The sequence below is a fragment of the Stegostoma tigrinum genome, chromosome 10, assembly GCF_030684315.1.
Source record: "Stegostoma tigrinum isolate sSteTig4 chromosome 10, sSteTig4.hap1, whole genome shotgun sequence".
Taxonomy (NCBI): Eukaryota; Metazoa; Chordata; class Chondrichthyes; order Orectolobiformes; family Stegostomatidae; genus Stegostoma; species Stegostoma tigrinum.
In genome coordinates, this window is record NC_081363.1 from 58446674 (window position 1) to 58469762 (window position 23089).

The following is a 23089-nucleotide window of genomic DNA, read 5'->3' on the forward strand; positions in this document are numbered from 1 at the left end:
AGTGTGGCATTCAGCCACAGAGGGGCACACAGATGTGATTGTTGCTGCAGGAGAAATGCAGAGAAAAGAACCTATCCCTGTACAGAGCCTTTTTGATCTTACAAAGGGCTTCGACACTGTCAATGAGGAAGCATGATAGAGTGTCCTTCTCTGCTTTGATTGTACCACAAAACTTTATCATCATCCTTTGCCTGCACCACAACAACATGCAAAGTTGTAGTAATGACACCACCACTCATCCGTTCTCCATTGAGACCAGTGTCAAGCAGGGCTCCATCATAGTCCCAACAGTTCTTGATCCATCTCACTGCAGTGCTTCACCTCAAGGCCAATAAGCTCCCTGCTGAAGTGGAGCTAACTTACAGAACCAGCAGGAAATGATTCAACCTCCATCACCTTTAAGCCAGAACCACCCAAGCAATGTCATCAAGCTGCAGCATGCGAATGATGCCTGAGAATGTGCAATCTCAGAGGACGTACACCAGGCCATCGTTAACACCTTTACCGATACAGATCAAAACCGGAAATGACATTACTCACCATAACAGACAAGTGGAGTAGAATAACTCCGCTTCACCGGAGGCTCCAATAACGATGTCACCTAGCACGGTGATGAAACATCTGAACAAAAACAAGCCAGCTCGGCAAGCAAGTCAAAAACCTCAAACCTTTACCAAGGCATATGAGAACATGGGTCTCACCCTGAATATCCACCAAATTGGCCTGGCATTGTTGAGCGAATGCCCAATCTTCATGGTCCTCAGGGAGGCCTGAGAGGAAAGTTGACAACTTCCAATACTTCAGGAGTGCCCTGTTGGCCAAAGCAACTATTTATGAAGAGATCCAGCACCACCTGGATCTTCCGCCTTCAGCTGTCTGAGGAAAAGGGTGTTCAAGAACAACATCAGATCTGACACCACTTTCATGATCTGCAGAGCCAAGGTGGTTCCCACCCTCCTATATGGCTCTGAGATGTGGGCTGTTTACAGCAGACACATTAAGGTGCTGGAGCAGTACCACCAACGCTGCCTGTGCAAGATCCTGCGCAACCACTGGGAAGAAAGACACACCAACACCAGCATCCTGGAATAGGCCAATATCGAAGCACTGACCACACTTGATCGGCTGCAATGGGCTGGGCGCATCATCTGTATGACTGACACGAGACTCCCCAAGCACATGCTCTACTCTCAGTTCTGAAACAGCAGGCGAGCCTCAGGTGGACAGAGGAAGTGATTCGGCGATGTTGTCAAGGCCTCAGTGGCAAAGTGCAGCATTCCTACGTACTTCTGAGAATCACTGGCTCAAGGTAGTCCAAAGTGGAAGACGAGCATCTGGAACCTTGGGATGTACTGTCAGAAAAAAGCAAAGCCAGGCAAAAACAGCATAAGGAGCGGGCTGCCACACTAATGCCCCACCCACCTCTTCCTGCAACCACCTTCTGCTGCAAGTGTAACAGAGCCTGCAGAAGTTGCATTAGTCTGCACAGCTACCTATTGACTCACCCTGAGATTTGAAGAGAATCATCCTCATCTGTGAGGGACCTCCAATGAATGAATAAATGGGGTGGGGCTGAGAATGGGAGGATCAGTGGGCATAAGACTCCTGGAAAGCACCTCCTGTGGATATGAAGCTGGTACTCAGGCAGGTTTCCTATTGTCCTACGCTGCATTTCCTGGTAGTTTGGTGATCCTGGTCTCCTCCCATAACCCTTCATCCCTTTAGCCACAAGAGCTACATCTGCCTCATTTTGAAAACATAATGTTCTGACCGAAACCAGTTTCTGTGGAAGTGAATTCACAGGCTCACCACTCTCATCTCACTATTATTAAAATGTGACTCCTGGTTCTGGACTCTCTCACTACCAGGAACGTCAATCTTGCATCTAACCTGTCTAATCCTGTTAGAAACCAATAAAATTCTATGAGAATTCTTCTAAACACCAGTGTTTACAGTTGTAACCAACTCAATTTCTCCTCATACATTAATCCTGTCTTTCCTGGAATCAATTTGGAAAATCTTCACTGTGCATATTCATCCACAAATGAGGAGACCAACACTGCACACAGTAGTCCAGATGTGGCCTTACCAATGCTCTGTATAAATTGCACAGCCAACTGCACCTCCATGCTTACTTTCAGTGACTCGTACAAGACGATGCTGATGTCTCGTTGAACATTTTGATCTCTCAATATACGGTCAGTCAAACAATAATTTACCTTTCTATTTTTGCTCCCAAAGTGGATAACCTCTCATTTATCCACATTGTCTGACATTTACCTGCTTAGTCGGGTTGTCCAAAACACATTTCAACATCTCTGCATCCTTTGTGTCATCTTAAAATTAAGATATTATATTTAGTTGCCAAATCTAAACTATTAACATATTATGAACAGCTGGGGTCCCAATTACTGCAGTACCCCACTAGTTACTGCATGCCATTCAGAAAAAGACCCTTTGTTTCTTATGAGATAGCAAGAACTGCAGATACTGGAATCAGAGATAACACAGTATGGAGCTGGAAAAACCTGAACCAAAACATCAACTTTCCTGCTCCCCTGATGCTGCCTGGCCTGTTGTGTTCTTCCAGCTCCATACTATATTATCTTTTATTCCTTGTTTCCGGTCTGCTAATCAATTTTCTGTCCATGTCAATACTAGCTCCAATTGCATGCATTTTAATCTTACATATTAATCTGTTACTTGAGACTTTGCCTAAAACCTTCTGTAAACCACTAGCTCCCTCTGATCAATTCTGCTAGTTACATCCTCCAAGAATTCCAGAAGATTTGTCAAGCATGATTTCCCTTTTGTAGATCAGACTGTGTGTCTGCTTCTACCACTGTTTTTTCAGTGTACTTGTATAATATTCTTGATAATGGACTCTAACATCTTGCTCACTACCGATGTTAGACTGACTGGTCTATAATAATTTTCCCTTTACCCCACTCTTCATAGTGGGGCTGCATTAGTTATACTCTATCTGTAAGAACTGTTCGAGAGTCTAAAGAATCTTGTAAGTTGATCACCAATGCATCCACTATTTCTAGAGCCACCATCTGGAGGCCTGTGGGACATAGCTCAACAGGCCCTGGGGATTTATCAGTCTTCAATCTCTCCAAAATAGTTTCTGGATTAAACAGATTTCCTGCAGTTGCTCCCTGTCTCTAAACTTCATGTTCTCCATCATTCAATGTTAATTATGTCTTCCTTTGTGAAGATAGAAGTTTGAGTTTTGTTCATCAGCCATTTCTTCTTTTTCCCCCCAATTATAAATTCCCCTGTTCCTGACTAAGGGATTTACATGAGTTTTCACCAATCTTTTTCTCTTTACATACCTAGAGAAACTTTTAGTCAGTTCTTACCAGTCCCTGCAAGCTTGCACTCATACTGTACTTTCCCCTCCTTAATCAACATTTTAGTCCTCCTTTACTGACTTCCAAACTGATCCCAATCCTCAAGCTTGTTTTTTTTTCTTGTCAATTTGTATGTCTGTATTTTGCATCTGATAGCATCTGTAACTTCCCTCACAAGCCATGGTTTCTTTGCACTCTTGACCCAGAAAGGAACAGACAATTTTTGTAGTTCAATAAAAAATTGTTTTCTGTTGGACAGTCTGATCTAGAATCTGCAGATAAACATGTCTCTTTCAATTTCTCCTTCATGTGGTGTTTAAACTATGCTATTATTTTAAATATGTATCCTTCAGTATTGGTTTAAATCTGTTTCCGTAAGCTTGTCTGCTTGCATTTAGGAATTATTTCAATTTATTTTAAATTACTGTAAAAATTACTTGTCTCTTTATATACCAGTCTTTGTTAATACTGCGTCACTGTTGAACTGCATCAAAACCTCCTAAAGCTGAAATTTCAATTTACTGGCTGTTTTGTCATAATTTATTGATTCCAGCCTAGTCTTTTATCTTAGAAAACATCTGTGTTTTTCAAAAAGAAAACCTAAAAGAACTGCAGATGGTGTAAATCAGGAACAAAACATCAGGCAGCATGGTGGTTAGCACGGCTGCCTCACAGCACCAGGTACCCAGGTTCAATCCCGGCCTTGGGTGTCTGTGAGGAGTTAGCACATTCTCCCAGTGTCTGCATGGGTTTCCTCTGGGTGCTCTGGTTTCCTCCCATAGTCCAAAGATGTGCGGGTTAGGTGGATTGGCCGTGCTAAATTGCCTGTAGTGTTTAGGATGTGTAGCTTAGTTGGGTTGTAGGCAGTTTGAGTCTGGTTGGGCTACAGCAAGGTTCAGTGTGGACTTGTTGGGCTGAAGGGCCTGTTTTCACACTGTAGGGATTCTATTCTACTCTAAAACAGAAGTTGCTAGAGCAGATCTGGCAGCATGTGTGTGAAGGGGAAAAAAAAAGTCAAAGTTAATGTTTTGGGTCCAGTGACCGTCTAAACAGGTGTTTTTCAAGTTGTTTATACAACTTTCAAATTATATATTGTCACAGCATTTTAATAAATCTTAAAATCTTATAAATATTACAAAGCTTGTTACCTCTGATATCCAGTCCCTATACACCTGCATTCCGCATGCAGATGGCCTCAAGGCCCTCCGCTTCTTCCTGTCCCGCAGGCCCGACCAGTCCCCCTCCACCGACACCCTCATCCGCCTAGCCGAACTCGTCCTCACCCTCAACAACTTCTCTTTCGATTCCTCCCACTTCCTACAGACTAAGGGGGTGGCCATGGGCACCCGCATGGGCCCCAGCTATGCCTGCCTCTGTGTAGGTTACGTGGAACAGTCCCTCTTCCGCACCTACACAGGCCCCAAACCCTACCCCTTCCTCCGTTACATTGATGACTGTATCGGCGCCGCCTCTTGCTCCCCAGAGGAGCTCGAACAGTTCATCCACTTCACCAACACCTTCGACCGCAACCTTCAATTCACCTGGGCCATCTCCAGCACATCCCTCACCTTCCTGGATCTCTCAGTCTCCATCTCAGGCAACCAGCTTGTAACTGATGTCCATTTCAAGCCCACCGACTCCCACAGCTACCTAAAATACACCTCCTCCCACCCACCGTCCTGAAAAAATTCCATCCCCTATTCCCAATTTCTCCGCCTCCGCCGCATCTGCTCCCACGATGAGGCATTCCACTCCCGCACATCCCAGATGTCCAAGTTCTTCAAGGACCGCAACTTTCCCCCCACAGTGGTTGAGAACGCCCTTGACCGTGTCTCCCGCATTTCCCGCCACACATCCCTCACACGCCGCCCCCGCCACAACTGCCCAAAGAGGATCCCCCTTGTTCTCACACACCACCTCTGGATACAACGCATCATCCTCCGACACTTCTGCCATCTACAATCCAACCCCACCACTCAAGATATTTTTCCATCCCCACCCCTGTCTGCTTTCCGGAGAGACCACTATCTCCGTGACTCCCTTGTTCGCTCCACACTGTCCTCCAACCCCACCACACCTGGCACCTTCCCCTGCAACCGCAGGAAATGCTACACTTGCCCCCACACCTCCTCCCTCACCCCTATCCCAGGTCCCAAGATGACTTTCCACATTGGCAGATGTGCAGGTGAACCTCTGCTTAATGTGGTATACTGCATCCATTGTACCCGGTGTGGCTTCCTCTACATTGGGGAAACCAAGCGGAGGCTTGGGGACCGCTTTGCAGAACACCTCCGCTCGGTTCGCAATAAACAACTGCACCTCCCAGTCGCAAACCATTTCCACTCCCGCTCCCATTCATTAGATGACATGTCCATCATGGGCCTCCTGCAGTGCCACAATGATGCCACCCGAAGGTTGCAGGAACAGCAACTCATATTGCGCCTGGGAACCCTGCAGCCCCATGGTATCAATGTGGACTTCACCAGCTTCAAAATCTGCCCTTCCCCCACTGCATCCCAAAACCAGCCCAGTTCGTGCCCTCCCCCTACTGCACCACACAACCAGCCCAGCTCTTCCCCTCCACCCACTGCATCCCAAAACCAGTCCAACCTGTCTCTGCCTCCCTAACCTGTTCTTCCTCTCGCCCATCCCTTCCTCCCACCCCAAGCCGCACCTCCATCTCCTACCGACTAACCTCATCCCACCTCCTTGACCTGTCCGTCTTCCCTGGACTGACCTATCCCCTCCCTACCTATCTTCTTTTCTCTCCATCTTCGGTCCACCTCCCCCTCTCTCCCTATTTATTCCAGAACCCTCACTCCATCCCTCTCTCTGATGAAGCGTCTAGGCCCGAAACGTCAGCTTTTGTGCTCCTGAGATGCTGCTGGGCCTGCTGTGTTCATCCAGCCTCACATTTTATTACCTCTGATAAATACTTGTTTTGCAGTCTGGTAGAATATTCCTGGTTTTCCAACTCAAAGTGGCAGTTCCCACTTATTTTCGCTTCTTGGGAAGATTCCACTCTTATTGTGATCGTTTGCACCTGTCCCCACTTTTCACTTCTGAACAGAGTGAACATGAGAAACAAGCCAGAGACTTGAGGAAATGATTGTGAAATTACAACTTACTTGAACACACACACACACACACACACACACACGTGTCCAGGAATTTTTTTGTTTAGCTGGGGTATGCTATGGACTACAGTCGTAATGCTTGTAAATGTAAAGCATGAGGATTAACATTTTTCATATACTCAATATTTACTATGTATTTGTTGGTATTTATGAAGAGTTCTACCAAAAGTTAAATGTTGAATTGATACACAGCATTCAATGGACAAACCACTGTATTTAATAAAGTTTTAGGGGAAAGAAAAAGTTAAGGCGGCAAACTCCCAGAACAGCATTATATGTGCAACTGGACTGTGATGGTTCAAGGTAGTTCAAGGGCACGTAGGACCAGAACTGCTGACCTAGCCAACAATACCCAATGAATCAACTACAAATATATTTTGTCTAGAATTCCAACATATAAAGTCACTTGATTGAATTGGTTAGCAAATCAACTGTAATAATCCTCAACTTCTGCAGGGAGCAAGGGTAAGGAAAGCCTGTTTTTAGAAATTGAAATCACTATTCCAGCCCTCTAATGAAATAAAGCTATATGGACACAAACAAAATTCACAGGCTTCCTTAAGACAAATGGTTTTTCCATTGAGTCTCATATACAGAATGGCAACTTGGTCAACTCTGGGACAAGTGCACCTTGGAAACAAAAGTCAACCATTGTATGTGGAGGGGAATGAGAAAACTGGACAACAAAATCGCAACAAATTTAATAGTAACTATTTAACTCTGGCTCAACCAAAAAAAAATCTTAGCTTGATAATTTTGAAAAATTGTCATGCCTCAATTAACATGATGAGAATCTTATAATTTTAAAACAGTAAGAGAAAGCTGAAAGTATCACAAATAAGGCAACTAAAATTTAATCTTCAAGGGATTAATAACAGGACACTGAAGAACTGACAAGATAACTTCCACCAAAAAGGAACAATGACAAATTTCATTGATGTTCAAGTGAGAGGAGGTCCTGATATTTCTACGATCATATTGCACAATCAGCTAGTTAGTCAAATTCATTTTTTAACCTTAAAACATTATATTGAAATATGCATAGTTCAGTTTGAATAGATTCTGTAAATTAGTACAGCACTTATACAGAAGATTTTTGTGGAATGTGTAAAATAGTAATGTTTGGTAAATGTGGTTTCCTCATTCATAGTGAACGAAAAAGGTATTTGCGAGGTACTTCTATTTGGTGATACGGAAGTATTCTAATGCCCACATATTTCCAAAAGCCCTCAAACCAAAAAATAAAATTGCCACTCTGGTCCTCCTTCAGTACCAATATTCTCAGACCAATCTTATCTAATACTGGCTTCAAATAGTCCTCCCCTCCCAACTATTTTCAACTTTAGACAGTTATCCTTTCAGCCTCCAGATCCAACACCCTTCCTTAAACTTATTTCTTCTTCACCATTTTCTCCTAAGGCACTAGTTCAAAATGCATGAAGATACAGTTGTTGCATTTTCAAGTTGTTTATGAAATACTTATGCAAAGCATGTTAGAATATAGTGTTAAAAAGGAATAATAAAAATGAAAATCGTTGCTTAATTGTAATATCCATTCATATAAAAAAAGTTTCTCAACTTTCCACCACAACTTGTATCACACTATCAACTGTTTTGTTTCCAACATAGGTACCACCACCTCTCAATCTAACCAAGTAGTACACAAAATGACTGTGGGCATGATGACAAAAACAAAATATGACGACTTTTCTCTTGGTTATTAGAATGCCAAGTATTTATCACTTTCCCATCACCTCTCCTTGATGACAAAACAAGCATTTTTTTGTGTGAGGTATTTTGGCTGTAAAATCCCTATCTTGCATGCTTAAAAAAGTAACACGCTGAAGCATGAAAATTCTGTGAAGGGACAAAACAAAAATCACACAACAGGTTTTGTAAGAAGCAAATTCATTTATGAAAATCTTCATGGTTTTCGACAAAGCACTGCATTTACAAATTATACATTGTTTGCATACTTGTGCAAACAATTTCTTAAGTAAATTAATGTAATCCTACTTTTACATGATTAATTTAATTAAACGTATTATATTTGTATTTTACAGCATAAAGAGAAACATACTTGGAAAATATTGGCTAAAGGAATATATTTTATTTTGCCCAATAATAAATGAGCACTCCACTCAATGAAACTTTAGCCAGTACATAAATCTCCATTTTTTTTCTATTCAATAAATCCAAATAGAATACAAGGAAATAAATCAGGTACCAATGTTATACAATAATCTTGAAAGGTTAAAAATTCTGTACCACTTTCTCCCTGCCCACCCAAATACCCACCCCACAACAATAGGGAAAATGTTACGTTCTCAACTTCGAGACTTGCCAACAGTTTATTTAAGGCGTCTGCTTCAAAGATTGTTAAATCCCATCATGCCTTTCATATTGCCAGTGGCACCTTGCTGGAACTGTCTCATCATTGTCTGTAGTCCAGCCATACCACCTAGGGTAAAAGCAATGAACAATTAGTACATCCTACTGGCAAGTTCCATCATAATATATTCTGAATTGTATTAACTGATCTCATGTGGTCAACAAAATGACTAAACTAATATTGGAGAAAGTTGTCTGGAGGTCTCTGGACAGAATAAGGAGAGAGGTAATTCAGTAGGGCTACAAGAAGCGCAAGGGCTTTATGGATGCTGCAATGGACCTTGGTGTCCAAAGACTTGCAAAAGTGTCTGCTCTGCCTCAACTTGCCTGCTGCTAAAACATCGTGTTACCTTAAGACTTACACCATTCTACAGCATTCTTGGCTAGCCGATTCTACCTTGCAATCCTGGTTGATTTGAAGTCTTTCCATAACCTAACTCACACTGAGTCCCTTGATCTATCACTGTGTTCACTGGCCTGCACAGATTTCTGTTCCAAAGCATGCTAATTTAGCAATTCTGGATTTTCAAATTTTTCATGATCTTGCTGCTTACCATCTTTATAACTTCATCTAGCTGTACAACCCTTTAGTTCCGGCCTGTTATGCATTCAATATTTTAATTGCCTCACATTAACAATGATGCCTTCAAGCTTTGGAACTCCCTTGCTAAAATCCCCGTCCTATAGGATGCTGATTAAAACCGTACCTCATTGACCAAGCTTTTAGTCACTTTCTGCAATACTGTCATCTTAAATTTGGTTGGATAATGCCCCTAGGAAGCATGATAAAAGATGCTTTCTAAATGCAAGTTCTTGTTGCCTTAGAGGAATGATGTGTAAATATTAACTGAAATGATTGCGATGGGAGAATAGGCATAAGCTGGAGATCCATTCAACCCTCAAATGCATACCCAGCACAGTAAACTGTGCCCTGTTAATAGCCAACTTGCAAAGTCCACCTGAATCAGTCAGTCTTGTTCATTCATCTGCTTTTTTCGTTTCTGATTATGTTCTGAGCTGCTTTTGTCATATTCTGTTGTCTTGAACGAGAGTTAGTCGGTAATATAACGTGATATGTCAAGGAATTGAATTGCAGGCAGTAGAATGTGTGGCTTTAAGCAATACCTATCCAAAATGCCTATCTTCTCAAAAACGTCTCTCCCATCTCTATATTTCCTTCACATTCCTGCCAGTCACCACTCCTCTTCACCATCTCACCATTTGACCCAGTGTGTCTGCACAGTTCCTCAAATGAAGATAATTAAGTGCCTACCCTACGTTTTGCCTACACCCTTACACATGATTGCGATCCAAACAATCATCCAATGCCCTTTTGAATGCCTTAATTCAACCTGCCTCCACCATGTTCCATAATCTAACAAGTTGCTGTGAAAAAGCTTTTCCTCATCACATTTTCTTGTTCAGCACATACCTTTAAACCTATCCCCTCATGTTCTTGTTCCGTTTACAAGCAGGTACTGCTTCAATCTTATTATTTTAAAAAACTATCAAATCTCATTTCTACCTTCTCTTCAAGGGGAACAGTCCCAACATCTACAATCTATCCTCACAACTGAAATTTTAAATTCCTGGAACCATTCCTCTGTACTGTCTTCAAAGTGTTCACATTATTCATATAACAGGAGACCCACAACTATAGACAGTACTCCAGATGAGGTCCAACAATTGTCATAGTCAAGTTCAGAATCACCTCTTCACTTTATACCCCTGTTAATGAAGCAGAGAACACTGCTTTATTGACTGTTCTCTCCACCTGTCCTGCTACTTTCAATGATGAACGCACATATACATTCAGGTCCCTTCACTCCTGGGCTCCCTTTAGGATTGTACCCCTTATTTTACTTTGCACTTCGGTTGGAAGAACATTGCAATACAATCACCTCACTTTTCAGCATTGAAATTCATTTGTCATCTATCTGCGCCAAGAACTTGGTAATGTTCTTTTGAAGTTCGACACTGAACTCCTCACAGTTGGTAATTCTCCCAAGTTTCGTGTCATCTGAAAATGCTGAAATTGTCCCTTACATGCCACAGTCCTGATCGTTAGTATGTATCAAGAAATGTAAGGGTCCCAGTATCAAGCCTGCATCCAGTCTGAAAAATATCCACTTACCATTGCTGTTTCCTATCATTCAAGCAATTTTATACCTATATTGTTACTATCCCTCTTAGAACATGATCTATAGATGTCAAGTCAAATCATACTCATGCATAGCCAATTTAGAAAAGAAACAATACAGCAGTATCACCCTTTACCAGCACTTAGGGATAGCTAGTAAATTGTGCTTGCCTAGACAGCAACACCCATACCCCGTGAAAGAATAAATGAAAAATACAAAAAGATTTCAAAATGTGGCATTTCCAAAAGCAGTAATTATAAACAAGACTGTACAATCCACAACAATTCTGAACTATAATTCTGATTCTTTTAATTAGTTAAAACTAATGTAGTAGAGAATTGAATTTTTAAAGAGATTGCTTAGAAACTGTTGGCAGATTCAACTTTCCACCATGCTAAGCACATGATAAATCAAAGACAGGATGGACAGGAAGTAGTTGACAATAAAAGCGGCAGAATTTAACAATATATATTGCGTAATTTAAAGAAGTGTGAAACCAAAGTTAAATATATGACTGAGATACTTGCCCATATGATGAAGAACTCGTGGATCCATCATTTTAGCCATCTGCTGGTTGAGTTTGGCCATCTGAGATGGGTTTACGTTTTTGGACATGTCACCACCTGCACCGCAGAAAGTATTTTTATATCAACTCACCTAAATTACTTGAGTTATCAAAGTTTGTCAAAACTTAAATAAATTGCGCGAAAACAGATTTTTTTCTTAAAATGGTCTGAATTTATTGATTACTGTTTTATACAATACTTAACACTTTCTTTGAGTGCACTTTGAACCTAGGTCAACTTTTTTCCCCCCCAAAATTCATTCAAGAAACATGTGCATTACCAACAAAGGCCAGCATTTAATTGTTCATTCCTCATTTACTTTGAAGATGGCAATGAGCTCGCCTTGTTCCACCCAAGTCCATCTGGAACAGGTACCACAGTAAGGGAGTTCTGGATTTGGTTTCAGGGATAATGAAGGAAGAAACCATAGTTGCAAATCAGAATGGTGTACGGTTTGAATAGCAGCTCACAGGTATTGGTGCTCCCATACATGTGCTGCCCATTTTGTTTAGAAATTACACATTTAGGAGATGCTGTCAAAGCAGTTTGGACATCTTGGATATGGTACACACTGCTGCACAGTGTTTAAGGGAACTAAATGTTGAACATGATGGAAAAGGATGTAAATCAAATAGATTATTTGTCTGAGATGGTGTCAAGCTAGAGTGTCACTGGAGCTGCGCTCATTCAGGCAAGAAAAAGTACTTGATCACACTGAACTGTGCCGTGAAGATGTTGGACAGACTTTGGGAGTGTGGAGTTGTTACTTGCTGTAGAATTCCATGCCTCTCAACTGCCCTTACAGCCACAGCATTGGTTCAGTTTCTGGACAATGATAATCCACCGGATGTTAACAGTGGGAAAAAGCACTAAGTCAACAGAAGTTGATTAGAATCTCTTCTGTTGGAGATGGTCATTACCTAGCATGAGCATAACTTTCCACTTCAGACCAAGCCTGAACGTTGTCCAAGTCTTGTTATGCATGGGTTAAGACTGCCTTAGTACATTGTGCAATCATCTGTAAACATCCCCACATATGACTTTATGATTGAAGCAAGGTCAATGTTGAAGCAGAAGATGGGTGGACCAAGGATACATCCCGCAGCATACCTTGGGCATTTGATGGTTGCCTTGAAGCAACCCCAATCATCTTCACCCATACTCCAACACTGACTTGAAAATGCTTATGGATTGAAGGCATAATAGAGAAGACATGCATTATGCTTTTCTGCAGTTCTATGGTGCTACAGAACATTTACATACCTTTGAAAAGACCTTTGATTCCTCCCATTTTTTTCACCATTTGAGCAAACTTTGTATATTGTGTCAGAAGTTCCTGAACGTCTCTGGTTGTAACACCAGCTCCTCGAGCCACTCTTTGAATCCTTCCTGGCTGTTTACTGAACAGCTTAGCGCCATCTTTGTTATCCAGTTCTGGGTAGGAGAGTGAAGAGCGGGTGTTAGTATTGGTGCACAATTCTTTTAAAATCTCATACAAGATGGTGGCCCTGATCTCCTCGGAACTGAAATGTCAAAATGAGGAGCTTGCATTTCCTTTGTATGGGAGATTTACATCATTTTAGTAGTGACTGAACACAACAACCCTTCTCACCTTTACGCACATATTGGACAGTTTAGCTCAGGTACAGATATGCTCTGCTTTTCAGCTTTAAAATGGGCACAAGCACAAATTAATTAGCAAACTGTCCGGGTTAATGTAACCCTTTGCACTCTGACAAAGTTCTGATGAGACTAGAATACACACTCACCAGTGTGATGTCCTCCTACCTGGAATAGGGTACATCAGAACAAGTTATTTACCCCCTTTAACCTATCTTGCTATTAATGAGACCTAACTGTGTCCTGGAAGTCCTCACTTAATGTTGCAATGTTTAGGAATGTAGCCGCAAGGTTAAGTGAAATGACCGAGCATGGCTTCCCACACCGTTTCTTATTAAAAGGCAGAACTATGGACCTGCAGACTCATCTGGCTTGGAAAAAGCAACTTATAGGTTGAAATTCTACATTCTTTTGTATTCATTATAGTAAAATGAAATCACCAAATACAGAATAAACACTGGACAGTTAGTTACTTCGGCCTCAGCTAAAAACTCAAAAACAAGTGTGGAACATCATGCATTGCTTAATGTCTACTCTCATTGCAATAAACTTTATTTTAAAAATATAGAAGAAATAATACATCAAAAAAAATCTTAGACCGCTGTACTATCATCCACTTGTTGAGACATGTATCGATGTCTCTGCAGCAGGCAGGACTTGAGTTCCGGGGAAGCGTCACCAGACCCGAAATGTTAACTCTTCTTCCTTCGCAGATGCTGCCTGACCTCCTGAGCTTTTCAAGCAACTTTGTTTTTGTTCAAGACTTCAATCCAGGGCTGTTAACATAAAAGAAGGGACACTTCTTGCACCAAAAGAACCCCAGCACGTGATCTAAATATTACTTTTAAACAACCTGTTCACAGATGTTATGACATACCTGTGGAGCAAGAAGGAGTTACAGCCTAGATATAGGGACACTACTACTGTACCCCAAGAGCACAGATGATCTAAATAATTATTTACTAAATCCACCTGTTTAGTGATATTATTAAACACCTCTGAAGGTGTGATTTGGACCCAGGTGCCTGGTTCACTGATAAGGACACAGAAACCCCAAGTGATGTAAAGATGGTGCATGTTAAAGTTTGACTCATTCGGCTTCTGCGTGGAGCAGACTCCACCTAGTGACAGAAGCTAGATGGAGCTAGAAGGTAGTTAGTTCTTGCGACTAAGCAAGGACAGGGCACATTCAGAATGGGCATCAGCAGGGAAAATACCACCTACTTTCAATGTAACAAGAGTGGATAAAGATGAAAGTCTGGAGATTGTAAAAGATGAATTTGGCATTGCAGAAGCCTGGGACAAAAATGTCTCCAACAGACAGACACAGAACAAAAAGTCAGGCAAAGGACAAAGTGGAATTCTTCACGTTAAACTCAAACTCAGTAACTAATAAACATAATCATGACTAGACTGACATTGAAGCAAAACAGCATTAATCAAGTCAACTGTGAAGTGGGGACTTAACATCATAATTTCTGCCACTATAATTTTGTCAAATACATACATGACAAGATCTGACTTAAATCACATTTTGGGCCGTTTTCAAATTTTGTACGGAAGATTGAAGGGCAACTTCTTTGAGATGTTTCAAGTGATAAATAGTTTCTCCCAAACTTATTGACATCATTTACTCTGATGGGAATTCACAATGAGAAACAACAAATTTTAAAAGCAGGCCCTCGCAATTCAGGAGTATTGTCAGAGCCCTTCTTCCCAAACGGTTGGAAAAATGAACAGTAGAGCTATTCCTCCCCTCTAGCCTGGAGCATAATTCAATTAGATAATGGTCGCATCTTAGCTTCCAGCTCCTTATCTCTAACTGTAATCTTAAAAATCCCTGAACAACCAAAAAAAATGAAAGCTACTTAATAATCTAGGAGCTTGTTATTGGAGGTAGCATATCAGCATGAATACAGGACTGGCCAACTAAGCGAGGCAGTTGGAATGGGAGGATGAGGGGTAGCCTGTAGCTAGTGGACGCACAGGGATCAGTGCAGGGGCTATAATTATTTGCAATCTGCATGAATGACTTGTATTATGAAAGTCGAGGTAATGTCACCTAGTTGGTGCACAACAAAAAAAAACTTATAGCGACAATATAATAGCCATTGCACATATTATAGCTACCATACATCAGATATAATAACTATAAGTTGCTATTCTACCAATTTAGCTGTAGTTAAATGGCTCTAGATAGAGAGGGGAATGTTCAACCAGACCTCGGTATCTTCGTAAAGCAGTCACTGAAGGTAAGCCTTCTGGTGCAGCAGACAGTAAAGATGGTAAATTGGTCTTCAGAGCAAGCGGATGAGTGTACAGGAGCAGGGATGTCTTGTTGGAATTGTACAGGGGATTAACAAGACCACACCTGGGGAGGTGTCTGCACAGTTTTGGTCTCCTTATCAGTGAAAGTATGATGTGGCTCTGAAGGAATTACAATAAATATTTACCAGATTGATTTCCAGGATGGCAGGGCTGAGTTACGAAGAGAGACTGGATTAGTTATAACTATATTTACTAGTGGGGTACCTCAAAAAAAACTATAAAATTCAAACAGGCTTAGACATGGATATTCAGAGGATGGATATTCCCAATGACTGGGAAACCCTGAACCAGGGATCACAGTTTAAATCACTTAGGACTAAGATGTGGAAAAAAATTATTCACCCAGAGACTGGTGAGTATGTGAAATTCTCTGCTATGGAAGGCTGAGACCAAAACACTGACTGTTTTCAATAAAGGCTTTGATATCGTTCTTTGGGCGAAAGGGATCAATGGGCATGAAGAGGAAACAGAAACAGGCTATTGAATTGGATCACCAGACATGGTTATATTGCACAGAGGATGGGTTTCAAGAGCCAAATGCTTTACTCCTGGTCATATTTTTGATGTTTCTAATGCAGAAAATGGACTGAAAGTGTGTCTCTGATAACAATGGGGGGGAAAAATTCCACCAAAAATGACTGCAACTTCTGATATAAAGGAAGTGTTTTACTACTAAATTGCAGTGCGCAATGAGCTGCATAAAATCAAACATTCATTTAACAGTACTGCAGTCTCTAAACATACTTAACATGGGAATTATTCAATGATGCCTGGTCTGGCTACAAACAGTGGTGTTGCTTTACGCAGTCATCTTTCTCAAGTCCAAAAGAGCTCATTTCACACTTACAGACAGACAACTCCAACTGCCATCGTTTGGTCTGTTCACTTAGATGTATTAACAGCCCTTGGCAAATTTATGCTCCAAATCGTGACTGAATGTGTAATTTCACTTGCTGTCATCGGAGTACTTTGAATTACGGCAAGTCTTTATGTCTGTCATTTGTAAACATCCAACATCGTAATAGTGATTGCAAAAGTACACTGCTAAATACAGTATGTCGAAATTCAGTATGGGGGTTCTGCTATGGTGTGATTGTTGTATTCCAGCACAACATCGTGTTACATAAAATCATGCTCTAAGTAGCCAGGCCTATGGGAAATGCGGAGTCAGGGGCAGACAACCAAAAAAGTGTAACAAAGTATAACACTACTGTCAGCATCTGCTCAGGCAGGTCGGTCCAACTCTGACAGCAGCTTTGCAGCTCCTTCTTGGATCGACACAGCAGTCCTCACTATTTCCATAGAATGCAGGATAATCACCCAAGTGACCTGTTAACTCTCATCTCTTAGTTAGCAAAACAACGGCAGATTGTCTGGTCATTATTATATTGTTGCTTGCGGGAGAGTGTTATGTGAAAATATTTTCTACGATGACTGCACTTCAAAAATACTTCCGGATGTTACAAAGAGTTTGATGGCCACGGAGGTTGTGAAAGGTGCAAGCCTTTGTCAGCAAGATGATCTAGGTTCAAGTCCTACCTCAGAGCTCAATGGCCAGGGGAGGTGCATTCACAGTGTGACTAAAAAGACTGAGTATCAATCGGCACATTCTTCCAATGCTGCCAGTAGCAGACTAAGATTGGGAGAGAATCCTGGTCAGCCTTGTGACTAAGAGAACACTGAAGACTTTAGCACCACCATCCACAGTTCCAAGCTGCAAAATGTACGTCTACATTGCCACAACAACTCAGACCCCTTCAGCAAACTTTTGACCACACCACAAGCATATTGAGGGATATGGTTCAAAAGGTGGGAAAATCAAATTAAAACGTAAGTCAACCATGATCTTACTAATGCCTTAAGCAGACTGCAGGAGCCTTCTGTTGTACTTAGGTCCTGTGCCCCTCAGACTTCATTTTAGGGCAAGTTAACTAACCTGTTTCTCACTCTCCCTTACACCCTACTTTTCCTGGTAACAGATCAGCTGGCTTCTTTCTTTTCAGTTTTAATGAAGGCCGACAGGGGGAATTTCTCTGGGACTCTCAGAATGACAATATTGTACAAGTTCACTGTAGGTATCATTAGCAAAGGGCTCCTGACGGCAAGATGCCTACTTGACGGAATCATATTATAGCCAATACGAGTTCGCGTTTTAGAAATAGCGTTCCCCTATTCATCAATCGAGTTATAGTCAATTCACGTTGCCGGAACATGTATTATAGCAGAATCCCCTGTATTTGCCAGTTATCACAACTCCAGGTCTTCTGTTTCTGTACCAACATTCTAAGTAAAATAATGGCACTGAGAATGGAAGCAACCTCTCACTTATACTTGTATGTATTTATATGGAACTTTATCAATTGCCTTCAAGAAATCCACATAAAATACAACTACAGACATTTTACTTGCCTGCATTCGTTACCAGAGAAGAATTCACTCAGGTTCGGTAGATGTAACCGATACTTAAATGAAGTTTTCGTGTTTCTCTCCGCTTTGCTGATTTAATCACACTGTTTCCAATAACTTCGCCAACATGGGACTAGAAATAATTAATTTCTAGATGTTTCTTGAACCGAGTGACATTAGCAGTTTTTCCAAAGAGGACAATGTGAAAAAAAAACAAGCCAGCCAACAACCTCACCCACAATAATAAGCCAATAATCCTCCGACAATTCCGCCATCTACAATCCGACCCCACCACCCAAGACATTTTTCCATCCCCACCCCTGTCTGCTTTCCGGAGAGACCACTCTCTCCGTGACTCCCTTGTTCGCTCCACACTGCCCTCCAACCCCACCACACCCGGCACCTTCCCCTGCAACCGCAGGAAATGCTACACTTGCCCCCACACCTCCTCCCTCACCCCTATCCCAGGCCCCAAGATGACTTTCCATATTAAGCAGAGGTTCACCTGCACATCTGCCAATGTGGTATACTGCATCCACTGTACCCGGTGTGGCTTCCTCTACATTGGGGAAACCAAGCGGAAGCTTGGGGACCGCTTTGCAGAACACCTCCACTCAGTTCGCAATAAACAACTGCACCTCCCAGTCGCAAACCATTTCCACTCCCCCTCCCATTTTTTAGATGACATGTCCATCATGGGCCTCCTGCAGTGCCACAATGATGCCACCTGAAGGTTGCAGGAACAGCAACTCATATTCCGCTTGGGAACCCTGCAGCCCGATGGTATCAATGTGGACTTCACCAGCTTCAAAATCTGCCCTTCCCCCACTGCATCCCAAAACCAGCCCAGTTCGTCCCCTCCACCCACTGCATCCCAAAACCAGTCCAACCCGTCTCTGCCTCCCTAACCTGTTCTTCCTCTCACCCATCCCTTCCTCCCACCCCAAGCCGCACCTCCATCTCCTACCTACTAACCTCATCCCACCTCCTTGACCTGTCCGTCTTCCCTGGACTAACCTATCCCCTCCCTACCTCCCCACCTATACTCTCCTCTCCACCTATCTTCTTTTCTCTCCATCTTCGGTCCGCCTCCCCCTCTCTCCCTATTTATTCCAGAACCCTCACCCCATCCCCCTCTCTGAAGGGGGTCTAGGCCCGAAACGTCAGCTTTTGTGCTCCTGAGATGCTGCTGGGCCTGTGTTCATCCAGCCTCACATTTCATTATCTTGGATTCTCCAGCATCTGCAGTTCCCATTATCACTCACACAACCTCACCCACAACTGGAGCTACAAATCTTTTCCCAAACTTGAAGTTTCAACTCCTTGCTGAACAGGTCCTAAAGGTTTGTCGGCTTTCAAAAACATGTCTCAAACACCACTTAAAAGAATTGAAGCTTGTTAGTTCCTCTTTTTGCTTTACTTTTGGTGTTGCCTTGTACCTCGTGTCTTTATATCTCATTCTCTACAAAAGAATACCATGCAAATACACAGTTCTATTCCCAACATGATAACTTGCCATTCCTCCACTTCTTCGAACATAGAACCAATGAATCATTTCCATTACCAATCTCCTTTAGCTGCCTGAATTTGATTAAATAATGCTGGCCTTCTGCAAACCTACTTGAGTCCTAGTAATGCTTAACTATTCATGGGTTACATGAAACATCTTTACAAGTCCTCCGTTAGACACCTTCCTTATCTTAGCATCCCAAAATCCTCGAACTCCAAACACATTAATGACTCAGTTCCTGCGCTTGCCTCATAACTGAAATTTCATCAACTGTTTCCAATTTCCACACTTGCATTACTTTCTTTTCTTTTCATTTCTATTCTCAATCTCGATTTAAAAGGGATTAACTGCCAGTATCCATGACCAGCCCATCAACTCCCACGGTTATCTTGATCATATTCCCTCAGAGATTGTAAGAACTGCCGATGTCGGAGTCAGAGATAACGCAGTGTGAAACTGGAGGAGCACAGCAGGCCAGGCACCATTAGAAGAGCATGAAAGTTGATGTTTCAGGTCGGGACCCTTCATCAGAAATGGGGGAGGGAGCTCTGAAATAAATAGACAGAAAGGAAAGGTGGGGCTGGGGAAGGTAGGTGGGATGGTGATAGCTAAGTGCAGGGAGGCAGTGGTGGGGATTGGTCGGTGAGTTGGGACGACCGGATAAGTGGGATGGAAAATGACAAGTTGTGTCAGGCCAAGGATGCAGGTATGGTGGGGGGGGGAAGAGGGTTGGTGATGGGATGAGCCCAGCGGGGTGCAATTTTGAAACCGGCGAGGTCCACATTGAGGCCATCAAGTTGTAGGCTCACAAGGCAGAACTTGGAGGTGCTGCTCCTCCAGTTTCCAGGGGGCATCATTGTGACACTGAAAGTGGCCCCGGATGGATTTGTCACCCAAGGAATGGGAGGGGAAGTTGAAGTGGCTCACGACTGGAAGGTGTTGTAGTTTGTTGTGAACCGAGCACAAGTGGTCTCCGAGCCTCCGCTTGGTCTCACCAACATAGGGGAGGCCACATCGGGGTGCAGCGGATGCAGTAGACCACACTGATGGGTGTGCAGGTGAACCTCTGTCTGATGTGAAAGGTTTTTTTTAGTCGCTTGGATGGAGGGGAGGCGGGAGGCAGGGCGTCGGGGGTGCAGGAGGCAGGTGTAGCACTTCTTGTGGTAGCAGGGGAAGGTGCCAGGGTGGTGGAGCTAGCAGTAAGCGTGAAAGAGACAGGGAGTCACGGAGAGCACGGTCCCTACAGAAGGCAGCTAGGGGTGGGGAAGGAGATATATCTTCAGTAGTGGGGTCAGATTGTAGGTGGTGGAAATGGTAGAGAATGATACGTTGAATCCGGAGGTTAGTGGGGTGATGTGAGGACAAGGGAGATTCTGTCTGTGTTTTGGTTGTGGGGAGGGGATGAGAGGGCAGAGGTGCGGGAAGTGCAAGACATGTGGTCAAGAGCATTTTCGACCACTGAAGGGGAGAAGCTGTGGTCTTTGAAATAAGAGGACATGTGGGACATGCAGGAGTGGAAATCCCCATCTTGGGAGCGGACACGGCCGAAGCAGAGGCGGAGGAATTGGGAGTAGGGTATATTTTCCTCTCCACCCTGTCTGTCTTCCATCGAGACTGCTCTCTCTGCGACTCCCTAGTCTCTTCCACACTCCCCACCAGCCCCACCACCTTTCCCTGCAACTGCAGGAAGTGCTACACCTCCCACCTCACCTCCATCTAAGGAAGCAAAAAAGCTTTTCACATCAGACAGAGGTTTACCTGCACATCTGCCAAATTGATCTTACTGCAACTGCTGCTCCTGATGTGGCCTCCTCTACAGTGGTGAGACCAAGCAGAGGCTCGCAGATCACTTTGTAAAGCACCTGTGCTTGGTTTGCAACAAATTACAACATCTTCCAGTTGCGAACCATTTCAACTCGCCCCTCGCACTCCCTGGGAGACATGTCCATCCTGGGCCTCCTCCAGTGTCACAATAACATTACATGAAAACTGGAGGAGCAGCAACTCATATTCCGCCTTGGGAGCCTACAACTCAATGGTCTCAAGGTGGACTTTACTAGCTTCAAGACCTCTCCACGCCCAGCTCATCCAATGACCAACCCTCCCTGTCAACCCTGCTTCCATGACCTAACAACTTGTCCATCCTCTCTCCCACCTGTCCACTCCTCCCACCGTACTGACTAATCCCCAACTCTGCCTGCTTGCACTCACCTATCACCATCCCATCGACCTTCCCCAGCCCCACCCCTCCTCTCTTTTTGTTTCTGAGCTCCCTTCCCGCTCCACATTTCTGAAGAGGGGTCCCAACCTGAACCGTCAACTTTTCTGATCCGCTGATGGTGCCTGGCCTGCTGTGCTCCTCCAGGTCCACACTGTTATCCCATATTCCCTCTTATTCTGCTTTCTGCAAGTGTTCCATTCTACTCTCTCCTAGAATCTTTCCCATAATCTCTACAGCGTGGAAACAGGCCCTTTGGCCCAACAAGTTCATATCAACCCTTAGAGCATCCGACCCAGTCCCATCTCCTAATCTACAAATCCCTGAACACTATGGGCAATTTAGCACGTCCAATCCACCTAACCTGCACATCTTTTGGACTGTGGGAGGAAACCGGAGCACCTGGAGGAAACTCATGCACATGTGGAGAGAACGTGCAAGCTCTGCACAGACAGTCGCCAGAGGGTGGAATCGAACCCGGGTCCCTGGCGCTGAGGCAGCAGTGCTAACTACTCAGCCACCGTGCCAGCCTCTCCGGGTCCCCTTTATCACTTTCATCCAAATGATTCCAACTTCCACACCAGTGTTCACATTTGGACTTCCCTTTTCCTCAAAAGAAATATTCCACTCGACTGTGGTTTTCAGAATGTTTAACCAAGTCCAACAGTTTTCCCCACATGGATCTGACCTCTTTCTCCAATTCCAGAACCCGCAACAAACCTTCACTGTCCTTGTGTTCCAATTTCACTTTCAGCAAACCAACCCCTAACATTTCTGCCATATCTAGTGTGATCCTCACAAAAGAGCATCGTTTATCTCAACATTACAGACAGACTATTCCCACTGACAATCTGATCTACTGTTCCACCACTTGTCTCACTTAAATCCCCTGGCTACAAATGCACAGGAGATTCTTCTTTCCCTACAGCAGGTGGAGGCTGTCATGCTGACAGAGTCTCCATTACACTCTGAACAGCAAACGTTCTTTAGGTGACGACTTTATAAATCACTTCCTCCAGGCCAAGAGTATGCTCACCAACTTCTGTTATTTGCCGTTTTAATTCTCTATCCGATACAAACGTTAGTCCTCGCCCTCCTGAACTATTCCAATCAAGGCCGAGGAACAACAGCAAATACTTCAATTGGCAATTTCAGTTTTTCACAAATGACACAGAATTCAAAAGTTTTAGATCACAGCCGCGAATTGTCATTTTTGGAGAAGAGCAGGGGATGGTAATAAGCCTTTAGTGAATCATTCCTAGTTTCTACCTCATCACTGGGCTTTAAATTTCTCTTGCCCCTTCATCATCCCAATTTCATACCTGCTGAAAAGATTGTGCCAGCATTTTGTGTTTTTTATTTAGGAAATCTGCCATTTAGTTTAAACCCCCAATTACAGTACTATCTGCATTTGAC

At 43.1% G+C, this 23089-nt stretch overlaps 1 protein-coding gene across 2 annotated transcripts in view; it reads right to left on the reverse strand.

Moving 5' to 3' along the window:
• Positions 1 to 8384: 8384 nt before the first annotated feature.
• srp54 (signal recognition particle 54) overlaps positions 8385 to 23089 on the reverse strand; it is a 39272-nt gene continuing 24567 nt past the window's right edge. For both annotated transcript variants that reach the window (XM_048538172.2, XM_059649197.1), the window contains 3 exons: positions 12855 to 13025; positions 11553 to 11648; positions 8385 to 8954 (listed from right to left, as the gene is read on the reverse strand). In XM_048538172.2, the coding sequence (XP_048394129.1) occupies positions 8863 to 8954; positions 11553 to 11648; positions 12855 to 13025 (359 nt within the window). In that variant the 3' untranslated portion in view covers positions 8385 to 8862. The remainder of the gene's footprint in view (positions 8955 to 11552; positions 11649 to 12854; positions 13026 to 23089) is intronic.